The 16,497-nt window shown below is 48.6% G+C and overlaps 1 protein-coding gene across 5 annotated transcripts in view; it reads left to right on the plus strand.

Annotated features, from left to right (window-relative positions):
* Positions 1-6,706, plus strand: part of RBM33 (RNA binding motif protein 33) — a 135,418-nt gene extending 128,712 nt beyond the window's left edge. For 4 of the 5 annotated variants that reach the window (XM_030932067.1, XM_030932068.1, XM_030932069.1 and 1 more), the window contains exon 18: positions 209-6,706. In XM_030932067.1, coding sequence (XP_030787927.1) covers positions 209-257 — 49 coding nt within the window. In that variant the 3' untranslated portion in view covers positions 258-6,706. The remainder of the gene's footprint in view (positions 1-208) is intronic. The other variant, XM_010368155.2, reaches the window with a different exon arrangement.
* Positions 6,707-16,497: the final 9,791 nt, after the last annotated feature.

Below are 16,497 nucleotides of genomic sequence, written 5' to 3' on the forward strand. Positions count from 1 at the left end.
AGAGTTATCCTGTCATGAGGCGTGCGTCCTTTTGTCTGGTGGAGAATTGCCCCTTGTGTTTTAATAGATCTTCCCAGGCACTCTGCCTTTTCATATGATGGATTTTTATTAAACAGGACCCACCAGGCTCCTTTAGTTTCCTCCCACCTTGGTAGGTTGAGTGCTGATGCGCAGAGTTAATGTCGATCGTTTCTTTACATTTTCACAGGCATATGATAGATTTGTCCCACATAAATGTGGCCCTGATCGTGGAGTGATTCCTAACAAGAGAGCCTGACCTTAGGCTGTACACACACTGTGGAATTTCTTCAAGGGAGCTGCCGGCCAGCGCAGAACCCCCAGGAGCACAGGTCTCTCCGAGCCGCAGTCCTGTGTAACTGTTGTCCAGAGCGCCAGCCAGCCACGGGCCTGATTCCAGAGGAGCTGAACTGACAGAACACAGCAGGCTGGAGTTGGTGTTAGATTGCTTCACATTCTGTTGTCACCACCAAGAACTCCAAGTTTTTCATTTTGTTTTGTTTTCAAAGTGCTTACAATGCATGTAGACATTGTTCTTTGTGATCTGACTCTATGATCGATCACAGTGACTTAGATTCAGGAAAGAACATTAATGTCACAAGTTCTAAGTAGTTTTCACAGCAAAGAATATTTGATAATGGTTGCACTTATCTTCAGTGCAGGTTAGAAGAGTCTTCTCAACCGAGCTTAACTCGAGTTGTCTTCTCAGCCCTCAGAAGGCTCTTGTAAAAACGTAGATTAAAATTTGGGTGATTATTGATTGACCTTTGCATACCCTGGAAAGCCAGGGTGTGAGTGGGGTGGTTGGGAATGGTGCCAATTGAACAGCAGATTCTGCTTCTTGTCACTGTTTCAAAAGCGTCAACTCTGCGTTCCTAGTTTCGATGAACTCCCCTTTCATTTTTAACACACTTCCCAGATAAGGCAGCATGTTGGACAGGCACACAGCATGGCCCTCGGCTAGAGCAAGGGTCTCTGATGGCCTCACCTGGCAGCCCTCTGGGCTAGTTCCTACCACATGAGGTCGTGGAACAGCCTGAAGGTGGAACAGACCTGTCTGGTTTTTTCCTTTTTAAATGCAGCAAGGTGGCCTGTTTGTCACTGGCTCTGTGATACATGACATTCCTTGGGAATTTGGTGGCCTTGCTTCAGTCACCTCTGTTTTTCTGAAGGCTGTTCCAGCAGGGCTGCCCTGTCCGTCAGCAGATGTGCACTCTGGCCTGCCATTCCCTGTGGGATGTGGGGTGAGGGTGGCTTTCTTCCAGGGACAACATAACCCCAAATGAGATGAGTCTGTGTCATCGTTGAAACTGCTTTTCGTAATTGCGGGCAGGTTCCTGTAGGTGAGACATACTTTCTATAAAGCTACTGTAGTAGAATTCATTCTGGGCAAACACTGAAAAAAGTGCCTTACTGTATTTCTGCTTACGAAAGAGTTTCACTATTTTGGATATATTCTAAAGTGGACCTGAGCTATTTGAGCAAATAATGCTAGGGCATACTCAGACATCTTAGCTACCTTTTCTACCTACGATTTCGTGTCACATTTGTTAATAGAATTAAGGGAAATAGAAGCCCATTCTTTCTTACTGCCGCTGGAGGGAGCATGGCGCTAGGGCTGTCAGCCTCCTAGAAGGAAGGGACTAAGGAGACGGTCACAGACTTGCGTCATCTCGTTTCCACAGTTGACGTTTTATATTACTTTCTGAGATTAAGTTACCACAACAAGCTGAAGAGCTGAAGCAGGTCTTCCAGAACCTGCGATCCTTTCTGTAGCGGGGATTCTAAAGCGGCGTTTGCTGTGTGCTTGAGAGTAACACCGCACGCTGCAGGGGCTGTTGCGGCAGTCAGTCCCAGGAAGCCACAGCGCTTGTAGGATCTGCTAGGACCCTGCAGCTGTGCTGCTGCCACCTCTGCTCCAGTGTCCCAGCCAACCCTCAGAAGATGGGATTGTCAGTCAGCCTTGCCTCACCATGCCTGCAGGAGGCTGTCTAGGCAGCAGGTCTGTGTGCCCGTCAGCGGGTTCCCACGGCTGTCACTGCCCACTCATTTCCACAGTTAGATACGGATGTGTTGATATATTTGGTCTAGTTTATTTGGCTCAGTGCACAGCTGCGTTAGAGTGGTGACTTTGGTAGCCCTTGAGCTCTAATTAAGAGAGATCCAAACCACTCAGTACCCACTGGGCAGTGGGAAGGCCTACCGACTCACTTTATCATTGAGGGCTTTCTGATGAAATGAAATGAGTTTCGTGACTTTTTTTTTTTTTTTAAACACTTTTTGAAATAGTCTGAGTGTGCTGTGTTTAAAACCAAAAATCTGCATGTTGTCTCTGAAAAGTAGGCATTGAAACAGACTTTTTTGTAGTCAGTGTTAATAAAACAGATCCTGTTTGGGCCCTGGTTGTGAAGATAGACTTCATGGCCACTGGAAGGTCTGTTTTGGTGTCACCTGAGTGTGACACAGGCACTGGGGTGTGCATGTTTCTCTAACTGTCCACACATGCACATAGGCAGACTTTCTCATAGAATATTCTTGAAAGGTGATTGACAAAGTCATGTGGGCCTGCCTTAAAGCACTGATTAAAACAGCCCAACACAGTCCGACCTCTCAATACCCACGACCGTGGAAAATGGATTCTTAGTACCAGACAATCCCAGTAATGAAGGTTGAGTTTCCTCGAAGGAAACTACAGAAAAGGAAAGAAGCAGAATTAGAAAGGAGTGGTACTTACATGTTGGGTGTGCTGCTCACGTGAAGTCAGCCCACACCAGCCAAACCCTCGTGGAAGATCTGCTGCAACCATTATCTTTGTTCTTGATTCATCATGCATTTAAAATGAGATGCAAGAGCATTTAGCATACAATGTAAATATGGACATTTTAAAATTAAAATATTATTGGATTGGAAGTGCTTTCAACTCAGCCACATCTTAGCTATTAGTTTCTTCGTGTTGTCTTATCAAAGTTTAATGGATACAGTTCCACAGTTGTTGATGTGTTTGTGTGTATATTCGATTTTTATAAAGATGGTAGTAAGTCAATACATTTATCCTGATCTGTGTATTATTTGTTCACAAATTCAAGAAGCTTAAAGGCCATAAATATCAGTGTATCTCGTAAGGTAAACCAGTAGCTGATTATGTGGAGCCAAGTTACTTCTTTTCTTTTTGCGTTATCTCGTTTTGATTTTGTGCTGTAATAGAAGTTCATTTAGCTGCTTACTTTAAGATAACCTTGCATTACCACTGGTCTGGCCACGTTTGTTAAATCCTTATACTGATATTCTTCTAAAGAGTAAATCTCATTTTTCCAGACAAATTTTGAGGGGTTTCTCTGCTTTCTGGACAGGCAGCAGCCTCCGTAGGCACCCACACCCCGCCTTGCTGGAGGAGATGGGATGGGCGGGAGGTGGCTTCACCGTGACTATTTTTGATATGGGTCATTCTTAGCATGATTTGTAAAGGTCTCAGACAAACAGTTGTTGAAGCTTGCTTCTGTGGCATTTCTGAATTGTGGCAGAGCTTAGATCCTGCACCCAGGGCTCTGTTTTTCAAACAGCACCTTGCTCAGTTCTGTGAACAGAAGGCCTTGTTACTGAAGGAGGTGGAAGAGGAGTTTAGGGTGAAGAGGAGGAAGGGATGGACAGACCCAGGTGAGGAGAGGCCTGGTGATGGGGGAAGCTGTCATCTCAGTGTTAATCATCAACTTGCTTCTAACACACTGGCTCATCGGGAGGTCATCCAGGCCGGTCAAGTTGAGAGACCTTGGGCCAGGGTGCTTGGTGGCACACGGGCGTCCACTGGATGGCCTGGAGGGGTAGGGGAGGGGAGCGTCTTCACTGGGTGGTGACCAGCTGGGACAGGACAGGTAGGGCAGGTGAAGGACACCCCAGGCCCTGGAGCCTTCGTCCTGGGATGGGTTTTAAGAACTCATCACTTTTGTTTTCTTTTGGCTTTTGTTTTTTGTTTTGTTTTGTTCTGTTTGTTTTGTTTTGTATTTCTTTGTTATTTCCTTGGGAAGGTAAGCGGAATGTGCTCATAGACCATCAGACTGACGCTTGTCGAAGGCAGGTCCTAGTCACGTAATTGCACAGGACAAGGAGGTCAGCGTGTGTGATGGCAGCGTGCTGTGCCGGCACATCGTGGAGTCCTAGAAACTCTTTAGTACCTGCGGCGGTTCCCCTCCACTGCTCTCTCCCTGGAGAGGACTGCCAGCTCTCAAGGAACACTCCTGGTGCGGTGTCTGCGGTGCCCGTTGTGGGTGACTTCAGGCTTCCCGCTTTTGTGTTGCTCTTCCTGGGATTCATTTTTTTATTGCCCTTCTTCCCTACTTGTAGGCCCAGCTCTGGCTTCACATAATCGCTTTTAGACCCAGTTTGGCTTCCCTTCATTAAGCTATGACCCTCCGCCCCATTTTTTTTTTTTTTTTTTTTTTAATTTGGGGAGGGAGGGAACGGGGTGGGCGAGAGAAAACTTGAAAGGTATCATTGGTTCTTCAAAAAATTATAGGTGACGATTATACCAGGGAATTGACTGATAGGAGTGGGTGCAGGACAGGAAAGGATCCGAGACACCCCACTACCACCACTCGGAAAACCCCAAGTCCAGGTCGACTAGGGAAAGGCTTAGACACTTTAGTGTATTTAAAGAGCATTTCAGTTAACATTTTCAACTATTTTTAAAGTTTGTGAATGGAGGTTATTTTGGACATTCTTAAATATGAATTCTCCAAAGGCATTTAGCCTTGACTTAATATTGAATCCTAAGGATTTTATGTAAGGTTTTTTTGCAACCTATTTAATTTTTTTAAATGCCTAACTTCTGAGGTGCATAAACCCGTGGTTTGTGTACTGGAGCCAAAGTGGAACTCACTGATTCATATTGGATCCCCAGGTATACCTCCTGCTGGTAGCATATGGCTGGAAAAGGCCGTTTGCCTCACACATTGTAACCTGCCTTGGCTGGTCAAATGTTTTAAATGTCTCAACTCTCTCTTTTCTGTGTCATGTTTTGGTAGGAAATCTTTAAGATTGGCGGATGGAACAGGTATTTTAGTGAGACATTTCTTGAGTACTTGCTTTTTCCTTTTACTTCTAACAAACTAAAAGATAAGGAGGTCCTCATGTTGGTATTTTGCTTGGTTTTATTTTACTGATTTTAAAAGGTATGTAGAAAAATGTAGGCCTTTGAAAAGAAACAGCATGTAGTTTATTTTAATATGTTCCATAGAGTGGATAGGCAGACAGGTACTATGGTAATGTATTCTGTATTTAATAATTTAATATACTCTAGAAAGTAGACCTCATGCATTCTTTCAGCATGATTTTCTTTTAAACTACTTTTCATTTTAAGGGCACCCGTAGCAGAAGCTGATTTTTCAAGGACTATTTAAGTTGTATGCATTCTGTAGTGTTTTCTTAGGTGTGTAACATTTTTAATAACATGCACGCACAGAACACAGTGGTGCCCTGAACCAAAGGAGCAAAAAAAGCCATCACTCATTTCTATAATCGAGCTTTGCTTTCCACAGGCGTGGGATCCAGGATGGTGTCCTCTATGAGGACTTGAACTCTTGGGCTTTAATTCCACTGTTTAATTTTCAGGTACCACAACGACAAAGCACAGAGTGTGACCTTTTTCATGTCTGAGGTGATTCTGTTTGCTGGACGTGTCTTCTTCTTGCTACTGTTCATTTAGTAATGGGATCACCTGGCCATGCCATGCTCTGGGCTCTCCCTCTCTGTCCATTTCTATTTTGCTTTCCTGGCTAAATCATCTACCATTCTTATCACTGGTAGCTCCTGTCCCATTCCGAGACTCACTCTCTCAGACTTTCCCATCTTTCTCGCTTTCCATGCTCCTCTCCTCTGCCTCCTGGCTCCACACTGGGTGAGGGCTGTATTCCTGCCACTCTGCTCCGCCTCAGCCTTGAGAACTCCACGTGGGCTGGGAGGGAAGGTGCTGACCTTTCTCACACTGTGTTTACAACTCCATCACCTCTCAACCTTTGCTTTGACAGGTCTTTACTCACGATTTATTCCTCCAGGTCTTTGATTGGAGAGAGTAACTTTTTAATTCTGTTGTTTTGCAGTTTGGCTCTGTAGGAGTGAGTGGCGATTCAGATGCCAGCGTCCCGCAGTGTGCGGTTCGTGCCCTTAACCACCCGCTTCTTTGTTTCCCGCCCCTCTGCTTTCGCAGGAGCTCTTGTGCTTGAGTTCAGTGTTAGTGGTAGCGTGGCTCACTCCACTTGGAGGTGGCGGCCGTCTGACCGCGTGTTACCGCTTTGCCGACGGGGCCTCCCAGCCCTGATGTGTGTACACTCTGCAGGCTGCACCCGGGGTGGCTCTGGTTGGGGGCGAAGCTGTGTTGACTGGGAGAGCGTTGGAAATTCAGACGTCGAGAGATGACGGGAGTGCGTTTCTCTGGGTTTGATCTCCATCCCGTTTTCTCCCAGACACTGCACTAAACTTGTGGGAATGCCGTTGCCTGTTCTACTCCTTTGTTCACTTTGCGTTAACGGCTGTGGTAACTTTTTCAGGATCTATGTGAAGAATGGTAATGACATAGTTGAAAAGAAAATGTACTGTTTTGTGTTTCATTTGTGTGATTTCATACCAAAAAATGTGTTTGAACTATATTGTGTGTAATTTGGAAGTCATGTTAATAAAACCTTGCAGTTCCACTCTGGTTCCGTAGCCTTCATTTTTATCTCGGGGCTCAGGTCGGTACCTGTGTGCCCAGGACGTTACTTCCGCACCTCTGTAAGGGGCCAGGCTCGGGGGCTGCCCTTGCGCTCCCCAGATTGGCTGCTGGGTTGCAGCCCGCGGCTTTCACGCAGCTCTCTCATTAGTGGGCCTCGAAGGTCAAGGGCAACTGCCACCTCCTTGCCTGCATTCTGGGTGTTGCATGACTCCGAACTGACCAGGCAGATGGCATCGAAGTATGCTGCTTTTGGTTGGGGGTGGAGGAGTTAGTCTTTTTAATTTTTTAAAGCATTACAGATAATTTTTACAGGTCTTCAGAAGAGACTTGTATTCCAGCATGACAATAAAAGACCGAAGATGGGAAGCTCAGTCTCCCGTGACACCGTTCTTCCACAGTGGCGTGTTCTTGCCATGTGCAGGCCTCGCTGGAGGTTGTGATCACAGTGCATATACCATCATGCATATTTTTCATTTCACGTATCCCACGCGTTTTTCATGTTGTTAGAAATTGCTCATAATTTATGATCTATTTTGAAAATGAAGTCTTTAAAAAGAAGGCAGCTCTGTTTCCAGAAACCGCTGTTAAAGGAAACAAGAAGTTCCCATCACACCCCCCGCTGTGCCCTGTGATGGGCCCTCTTCCCCTCTCACCCGGATGCTGGTGTTGGTGTCTGTGCTGGGGTTTGGGGGGCGCTGGTGACCAGCTCCAGCCTGCCTGTGCACCGTGATGGGCTGACTTCCCTCTCACCCCAACGCTGGTGTTGGTGTCTGTGCTGGGGTTCAGGGGCGCTGGTGACCAGCTCCAGCCCACTCTCCACCTGCAGCACCCTCTCCTTTCTTACGTAGAAACAGGACCACCCATCTCAGTCAGTGCCATTTCCTTTGGTCCCCTTGAGTTTGATGGAAGACATGAGGCTCCCTTGACAGGCCTCTCCCTTCCTTCGTGGGACAGCCTATGGGTCAGTGGCTGTGAGAGCCGAAGCAGATTGGGACATGGTGGCACCCTTTCTGTCATCCCTCTGGTCCAGGCCGGTTTGCAGGGCTTGACAGAGCCACCCAGCAGGACCCTGGGGAAGAGCACAGTGGCTGTGGAAGCACTGTTGGGTATGTGGGAAGAAGGCACATGCGAGGTTCTGGCTGTGTTCATCCCTGAGAGCAGGTTTCGTAGTCTCACTGCCAGGGCTGGAAGCAGACCGTCCAGGCAGGTGCGGGAGGGCCACACAGCCATTCTTCATGCTCTTCACCTCTGTGTAATGCACATGTGAATTCTAGTGACGTAATTGAAAATGTACTGTTGTTTCATTTGTGTGATTTCATATCAAAAAATGTGTGTGAACTATATTGTATGTAATTTGGATGTCATGTTAATAAAACCTTGCAGTTTCCACTCTGGTTCCGTAACGCAAATGGGTGCCTTCCACAAGCAGGGTGGCCTGCAGTGGGCAGACGGTGGCTGCTTTCAAAGGTAACATTTTATCACTCTGTTTTCCCCGTTCTCGTAAGGATGAAAAGGAAAGTGCCTTGGTTTGGACCCAAGTAAGGGAGGAAGAAAACAAGAGAAGAGGCAAATTTGGGAAATTGAAATGGAGGAGGAAGCGATAGGTAACAAAAGTGAAATGTGTTGGGTGAATTTCTCAAATCCGATTTAATTTTTAAGCCTAAATCATAATCTGAGAATGCCATGTGATTAGAACCCAAAGCAGTTTTGTTCCACTTCAATCCATAGTCCAAGAATAAGTCATTCCTTATTTTTAAAACCTGGACTTTGGGTAATGGGATCTCTACAGAATACGGGCAAAAAACGACTTGACATTTCAGGGAGAAAATGGGGCTTTCTTTGAATTAAGGGGAGACTCAAGAGTGGTAGTTCCTTTGAAGAAGGTATTGTTTTTTCCCATCATTGCTCCCCGAGCAGTGCCTGGCATGCTGGAGGTCTTGGTGTGTCTTTATTTAGTGCAACCAATTACGTGAGGCAGTGTATTTGTGGCAGGCCCAGGGGTGTCCCTGGGCACAAAGCCTTTGGAGGTCTGGAAGTGGTTTAGGTGTGTGGCACTGATAACTCCTGTTGAAACATGGCAGCTGAGTCCTGAAATCTCACCCTTGGCGGTTTCTGCCTGTCTCACCTGGAGTGCAGTGGTGTAACCACCGCTCAGTGTAGCCCTGACTTCCTGGGCTCAGCTGATCCCACCTCAGCTTCCCCAGTAGCTGGGACCACAGGCGTGCACCACCGTACCCAGCTAAGTTTTAATATTTTTAGAGACAGGGTTTCGCCATGTTGTCCTGTTTGGTCTTGAACTCCTGGCCTCAAATGATCTGCCTGCCTTCACCACCCAAAGTGCTTGGATTACCGTTGAGAGCCACCATGTGCAGCCAGGTCCTTTTCTTATTCAAACATGTATTTGCATGTTTTGAAAGAGTGACTTACAGTCACGTCTGAAGGGAAAACTAAGTGATAGTTGTGTGGGAAACCCACCGTACTGACAGTTGGTGGCTCTAGGAACAGAAGCACAGAACCATGCGTTGTACACCTCGAGGTGCAGCTCATTGCTGTGTGCGTAAAAGAAATGAGAAGCACAGCAGTTCTGAAGCTTCAGGCTCGAAAATGAAGCTTTCTTGCTGACCTTTGGTGTTGCCTGTAGGCTGCAGCGAGAGGGCAGAGGTCCTTGCAGCTGTTCTCTAGGGTCCGACGCCGATCCAGACAGGAAAGTCAGTGGGGCATTCTGGACGTGTCATCGCACCAGGCTGCAGAGCTGGACACTGAGGAAACCCCTCCAGAAAGAAAGCCGCACCTCCCGGCCCTACCGCAGGTGACTAGAGGACAGGGCAGATGGAGAGGAGTACTTCTCTGATTCCAAGTAACAGCTGCTGTTGAGAAGAGGAGACGTAATGAAAACCCACACCTAAGCTCTTTACCCAGCTTCGAAAGCAAGCCTGGATGTTTTCAATCTCAGATGCTAGTCTGTTTTTTCCCTAAAATTGACAATGGAGGTAATTTTTTCTCGCCACCAAAGGAGAGCACCTGTGGATGGTGTCGGAAGAATACCATGTTTTATTTTATTTTATTTTATTTTTTTGAGACAGGGTCTTTGTCACCCAGGCTGGAGTGTGCAGTGGTACAATCTCAACTCACGGCAGCCTTGACCTCCTGGGCTCAAGAGACCCTCCCCTCTCAGCCTCCCGAGTAGCTGGGATTACAGGCGTGCACCACCACAGCTGGCTAAGTTTTGTATTTTTTGTAGAGATGGGGTTTCACCATGTTGCCCAGGCTGGTCTTGAACTCCTGAGCTCAAGTGATCCACCCGCCTTGGCCTCCTAAAGTGCTGGGATGACAGGCATGAGCCTTCCAGTGCTGCCCCTGGCTTAGGCTTCTTCCCTGGCCCTTACATTGCCAGTGTGCACCTCAGTCACCAGAGGCAGGCTGTGCCCCCGAGATGATGGCACCATCCTGGCCAGGGAGCCACTGATGACAACCATTCAGATGATGTCATGTGAAGCTTCCTGAAATTTTCTCTTCCATTAGTCTTCGGATTAATCAGAGGAAAATGCTTATTTAACAAAATTAATAGATTAAAACCCCAGTTCTTAGAAAAAAAAATCAATGAAATAGACAAACCACTAACTCATTAAGAAAAAAGAATGTACAAATAAAAAGAAACACAAGGAAGGAATTACTATTGATAAAAAGGAGTTTTTTAAATTGTAAAACATGTAACATCAAATTATGTGAAACATGTAACATCAAAACTCTACACCAATATGTATGATTTTAACTGTCAGTGTCCAGTTCTGTTATATGATATATGTTCACATTGCTGCACAGCTGTCCCCACTATCCATCTCCAGAACCTTTTCATCTTACAGAACTGACACTCTGTCCGCATGAAACACAAACTCTCATCCCCTTTCCCTGAGCCCCCAGCACCCCCCACTCCACTTCCTGCCTCTGAATTTGACGACTCTAAGTGCCTCACGTGGGTGGGATCCTATGGTACTTACCCTTTTGTGACTGGCCTATTTCACTTGGCACGATATCCTCAAGGTCCGTCATGTAACAGCCCGCATCAGGATTCCCTTCCTTTTCAAGTCAGAGTCATATTCCATTATAAACACAGAGCGCATCTGTTACCCATTCACCCATCAGTGGACGCTTGGGACGCTTGACAATGACAAAGGCTGTTATGAACATGAGTGTGCACACGTCTTTTCAAGACCCTGCTTCCATTTCTCTTGTGGCTGTATGGGGGTGTGGAAATGCTGGGTCGCATGGCAGTTCTATGTTTAATTTTTGAGAAGCTGGCATTCTCTTTTCCACCGCAGCCACCACATTTGACATCCCCACCAACAGCGCTCAAGGGTCCCTTCCATTTCACCACATCTTCACCAACATGTGCCGTTTTATGTTTCTCTGTTTTTTTTGTGTCATAGCCGCCCTAATGGGTGTGAGGGGGAGTCTCATCGTGGTTTGGAGTTGCATTTCCCTAAGGGCTAGTGAGGTTGGGCATCTTCTCATATGCTTGTGGGTCGTTTGTGTCTCTTCTGTGGAGAAACACCTATTCAAGTGCTTTGCCCATAAAAGAGATTTTGTAAGCAATAAAAGACTACTTTGTAGATCTTTTTGCAGATCATTTCAAAACCTATGTGATATGGATAATTTCGTAGGATAAACAGTGTATATCAGTTTCAACTGCTGTGGAGAACTAAAGCTCATACCAGCCAATCTCCACAGAAAAAATAAAGAAAATGGTAAAAACAAAACAAAAACCAAAAAACAAAAAACGAGGCACACAGAAAGGCCTACATGTTACAGAGGAATTCTAAATGTTGAGAGACTAGATATAACTTATGCTGCATAAATTGTTCCAAAGCATTTAAATAGAAAATTTCCACGTCTTTTTAATGAAGCAAATATATCAGTTATATCTAAACCTGGAAGAGATAGCACAAAAAAGATGACCAACTAATAATGTTTATAAATATTGATGCAAAAAAATCCTAAATAAAATACTGGTGAAGCAAATACTACATTAAGAAACACGAGGCTGGGTGATAGGAGGTTCTTGTCTGTAATCCCAACACTTTGAGAGGCTGAGGCAGGCGGATCACTTGAGGTCAGGAGTTTAAGACCAGCTTGGCCAACGTGGGGAAACCCTGTCTCTACTAAAAAAAAAAAAAAAAAAAAAAAAATTAGCCGGGTGTGGTGGCAGGCACCTGTAATCTCAGCTACTGAGAAGGCCGAGGTGGGAGGATCGCTTGAGCTGAGGAGGCGGAGGTTGCAGTGAGCAGAGATCCTGTCGCTTCACTCCAGCCTGGCCAGCAGTGAGACTCTGTCTCAAAAAAGGGGGGGGAAAAAACTTTTATGAAGACACAAAAGCAGTTCGCAGTGAATTCCCTGTCTCGAAGCCCCCATTTGTGGAGGGATATTTCATTCCCGGAGGACCCCAGACAGCCTCCCTGACGGCCACGCTTGGGGGCTGCATCAGGAATTTCAGGACCTGGGCGATTCTCCAGTTCACGTTTTTTGTTTTTTCTTTTTGCGGAGCTTATCTGGTCAGGCGGTTCTTCTGTCCCTGCCCCAGGGTGAGCCCCGAGGCGCCCCGGCCCTGCGCCCCCAGCGTCCCCGCACCAGCCCCGTGCGGCCTCCAGCTGGCTGCGTCAGAGCAGGGAGCCCGGGCCCGCCTGGCTGCCCGGAGAGTCCCAGAAGGCAGCGCAGGGACAGCCCCGCTGAGCCCGTGGCTAAAGCAGGCCGGGCCGCCGCGCACCCCCGCACTCCTCCCCCGGACCGCGAGGCTCCGCGCGCGCATCTCTGCAGCCCCGGGAACCTCCGGGCCGCCCTTGTCTCGGGCCTCGCCGCGCCGCCCGCTGCAGACCAGGACTGCGCTCTGTCTGCCCACGGCCCCCGCCTGGCACAGACTCTGGGGACCTTTCCTCAGTGCTGCCTGGACGTCCGAAGGGGCTGGGATGCCTGTCCCTGCTGGGAGCGAGCACCAGGAGAGGGTGAGGGGTGCGCCACAGGCTTGCTTTCCTGCCGGCCGGAGGGGACCCCGTGCCCCCTTCTCTGCCTCTGTCCCTCTCTTTCTCTCTGACCCTGCTCTCTCTCTTCCCTCTTCTCCGCTCTTCGTTCCCCCACAGCAGCCCTCCCTATTCCTGGACACGCCCAGGACCCCGCGGAGATCTGTCCTCTGGGCCTGCCCACTCCTCTCTGGCCCTTTGAGGATTACAATTTGTTAAGAACGAACAAGTTAGCAACTAGTGTTTCTAAACAGTGAGTTTTCACACATTCCAGTTTCATATGAAAAGTTTGCCTTACGCTCCTGATAGCCAGGACATTGAAGCCACCTGGGTCTCCTCTGCTCCCCCCACCCCCGGGCCTGGACGGTCAGTGCCGGCTCTGCTCGCACCATCTGCGTCCACCCAGAGGGTCTGGCCGTGGGAACAGCGCGTGTCTGGCCCGCACTTCTGTTCTTAACCTCTCAGTGTATTCAGGTTTCCCCAGGCAGAGCCGTTAGCATATCGACAGCTAAAAACCCAACCAAAACCACAACCAGCCAAGTAACAAGGCGACGATCGGCCTTGGGTCTGCCAGGGCAGGGAGCGCAGGTTCCGCTGCTCAGCTGGAGGCGCAAGGACGGCCGTGGGGCTCCAGTACAGGGACCCGGCCCCGCGGGGTTGAGTGACACCGTCGGCCAGGAGGAGCCCCGTCCACGCTTGGGCAATGAGCAACCGCAGCCGGCCGCGCAGCCTGGGGGCCGTCTCCCTCTCCAGCCCCCAGGTTCTCTGGTCCACGACTGGCTCTTGCCCTGATTCCATTGGGGCTGAGTCACAGCCAGGGAAGGGGCTGAGGCAGAGCAACGCTGGGTGAACCCCGTCTTCCCGAGGCCATGCTTGCACCAGGAAGAGAACACAGTGAACCCCCTGAGCACCAACAGGCCCCATACCCCCCACGAGCAGCCCAGCCTTCTCCCTACCTGCCACACTGGCCATGTCCGTAACCCTGCCCAGCATCCCATCCAGGCCGTGTGGGTCCACACGTGGCCACCAGCTTCCTTTCAGGACAAGAGAAAACTGAGCCTCTCCTGTTCCAGCAGGCCTTTCTGGGGCCTGTCCTGCTTGCCTTGTGGCAGCCGAGGTATGTGATGGATGGCAGCCAGCCTCCCCTCCCATGACCCCGAGAAGTCCTTCCAGCCCCTCCCTGAGGCTGCTCCTGGCTGAATTCTTGTGTAAGTGGATGCGGGGTCTGGAGACACACCCGGCTGGGCCAGACCCCATGAGGAGAAGCTGCGCAGGAGCCTGCAGGACTCAGTCCAGGTCAGGGCTCTCACACCCGTTGGGCGGCCTCTGCTTCCTGATGTGGCTGTGCCCAGATGCCCGGGCGTGTGCGTGTTTAACCTGCTCGGAGATACTGGTGCTGCCCACATTCGTTCATCGGTTGCTTATTCACTCATTCATGAACTTGATACTTACTGAGTGCCACTGTGTGGCATTTCTGCGGTGATGGACACAGTGGGGCTTCTGCAGTGGACACAGTGGGTCTCCTGCGGTGATGGACACAGTGGGGCGTGGCAGCGGGTGGCACAATCCAGCCCTGTCCGCGTGAAGCAGACAATTCTGGTGGCAAAGAGCTGGCTCCATGGCAGGGGTAAAAATATGCCCAAAGACACCAGCACTTGACCTTTGTGTGCCCCGAGCCGGCAGAGCTGCCCTGGCTTGCCCAAGACATCGCGGGTCTTGTAGCAGATCTGGCTCCCTATGGAGCCATCTTGGGAAAATGTACACTTTTTCCATGGATGAGTATATTTGAGAAAGGCCTTTTGGGGTACCAGTGTTGAGTCTGGCGTGAAGGCAAACCTCATGGCTTCATGGCCAGCCCACCTAGTTCTTTTTTCACCCCACACTCCTCAAGATCCTTCTCTGAATGGCTCTGATTACTTAAAAAGTGAAAATCACCATCAAAGGTTGAAGACTTACTATCGTTTCAGATATTCCTTACAAAAAACAAGCAAACAAAACTACACCATTGACTTTGGAAGCAACAGCAAAAGCAGAGGCCCCAAATCTCTCAAATGTGCACCCAACCAGCTTCCTGGCGGCTGTTCCAGGATGTTCTCGTGACCAGGTAAAAACCAGCATGGATTTAGAGAGGAAAGGAGAAACAAAAACAAATCATTTCTTAAACATTTTTAAATTGAAATATTTTATTTTTGCTTACAAAGAACTAAGCTGTCATTGAGACACATTTGGAAAATATAGAGGAGGAAAGGGAGAAAATAAAGTCACTTATAATTGCATCGCCCAGAGAGTGGGTTCCTACACACACACACACACACACACACACACACACACACACACACGCACCCAAGTGGGCCAGGCTGCACACTGCGTTATGGAACCAGCTTTTGTCACCACGTAATGTATGTAAATATTTGCTGAGGAGGTTAAATATTCTTCCCCAGTGTCACCTTACATAACTGAGTAGCAATCCCTTACATGGATGGCCCTTACTTTCCTTAACCCCTAGTGATGGCAATTTAGGCTGCTGCCCAAATTTGTTGTACTATAAATACCACTGTGGAAAACATACTAGTGGCTATGTCATGTGCAAATCCATAATCATTTCCTTGGTGTAAATTCTAATTAATTAAAATTACTGAGCCAGTGAATACATACAAATGCTAAGGCTTTGGTAACTTATGGCCAAGTTTTAAAAAGATACATTGACTTCCGCCCCCGTTGGAACCCCAGGTTAGGAGAAGGAGCATCTCCCAAGGCATGGCAACTCTAAATACATTCATGTCCTAAGGACTTCTTCCTCCCGGCATTCATCCCCCCGGAACCGCCAGGCTGGCCCTGAACTCTGTGTCTGTCAGGTGGAATGTAACCACCTGGAAAGCAGAGGCGGGCACTGCCGTTTGGGAGAAAGACTAAGCACAAAGGTGGAAGCTGGAACGAGGCCCGCAAAAGGGAGGGTGTTTGGGAAGAATGACAGGGGTGGAGGGTCTGGGCTTGCCCAGGGCAGCGCCCCCCGCACGGTGCAAGGAACCAAGCAGACGGTGAGCACCACAGCAGAGTGTTTCCTGGCTCCTTCCCTTAACTGCGCAGTGTGGAAAACCATTTACCTTCTCAAAGTTAATTCCTTGTCTGTGATCTGAGGAGACCCGCATCAGCACGATCTGGAAGTCAAAGGCGAAGGCAGGCTCAGAACCACTGTTACTTTCATCAATGACAGGATGGGTGGAGAGGCAGAACAACTGGAAGGAAAGACAGAACCCACCCCCTAAGTGTTTCATATTAAGAATCTGTCTTCCCCCACCCACACACGAGATCCTATGCAATTTCAGGGAAGAGTGGAGGAATTATTTAAGATCTTCTTTAGCCCCTGGTATAGGTCCGGCTTGAATCAAAAGTATCTTCACAGATAGGCTCAACCATGACTGAGCCACTGAAGAAGATGGGCCGCTCTCCCTCCCCCTCTCCATAATCCCTCCCTCCCTCCATAATCCTTCCCTCTCCATAATCCCTCCCTCCCTCCATAATCCCTCCCCCTCTCCATAATCCCTCCCTCCCTCCATAATCCTTCCCTCTCTGTAATCCCTCCCTCTCTCCATAATCCCTCCCTCCCTCCATAATCCCTCCCCCTCCATAATCTCTCCCTCTCACTATAATCCCTCCATCTCCATAATCCCTCCCTCTCTGTAATCCCTCCCTCTCTCCATAATCCCTCCCTCACTCCATAATCCCTCCCTCTCACTATAATCCCTCCATCTCCATAATCCCTCC

Source organism: Rhinopithecus roxellana, chromosome 6, assembly GCF_007565055.1.
Source record: "Rhinopithecus roxellana isolate Shanxi Qingling chromosome 6, ASM756505v1, whole genome shotgun sequence".
Classification (NCBI taxonomy): Eukaryota; Metazoa; Chordata; class Mammalia; order Primates; family Cercopithecidae; genus Rhinopithecus; species Rhinopithecus roxellana.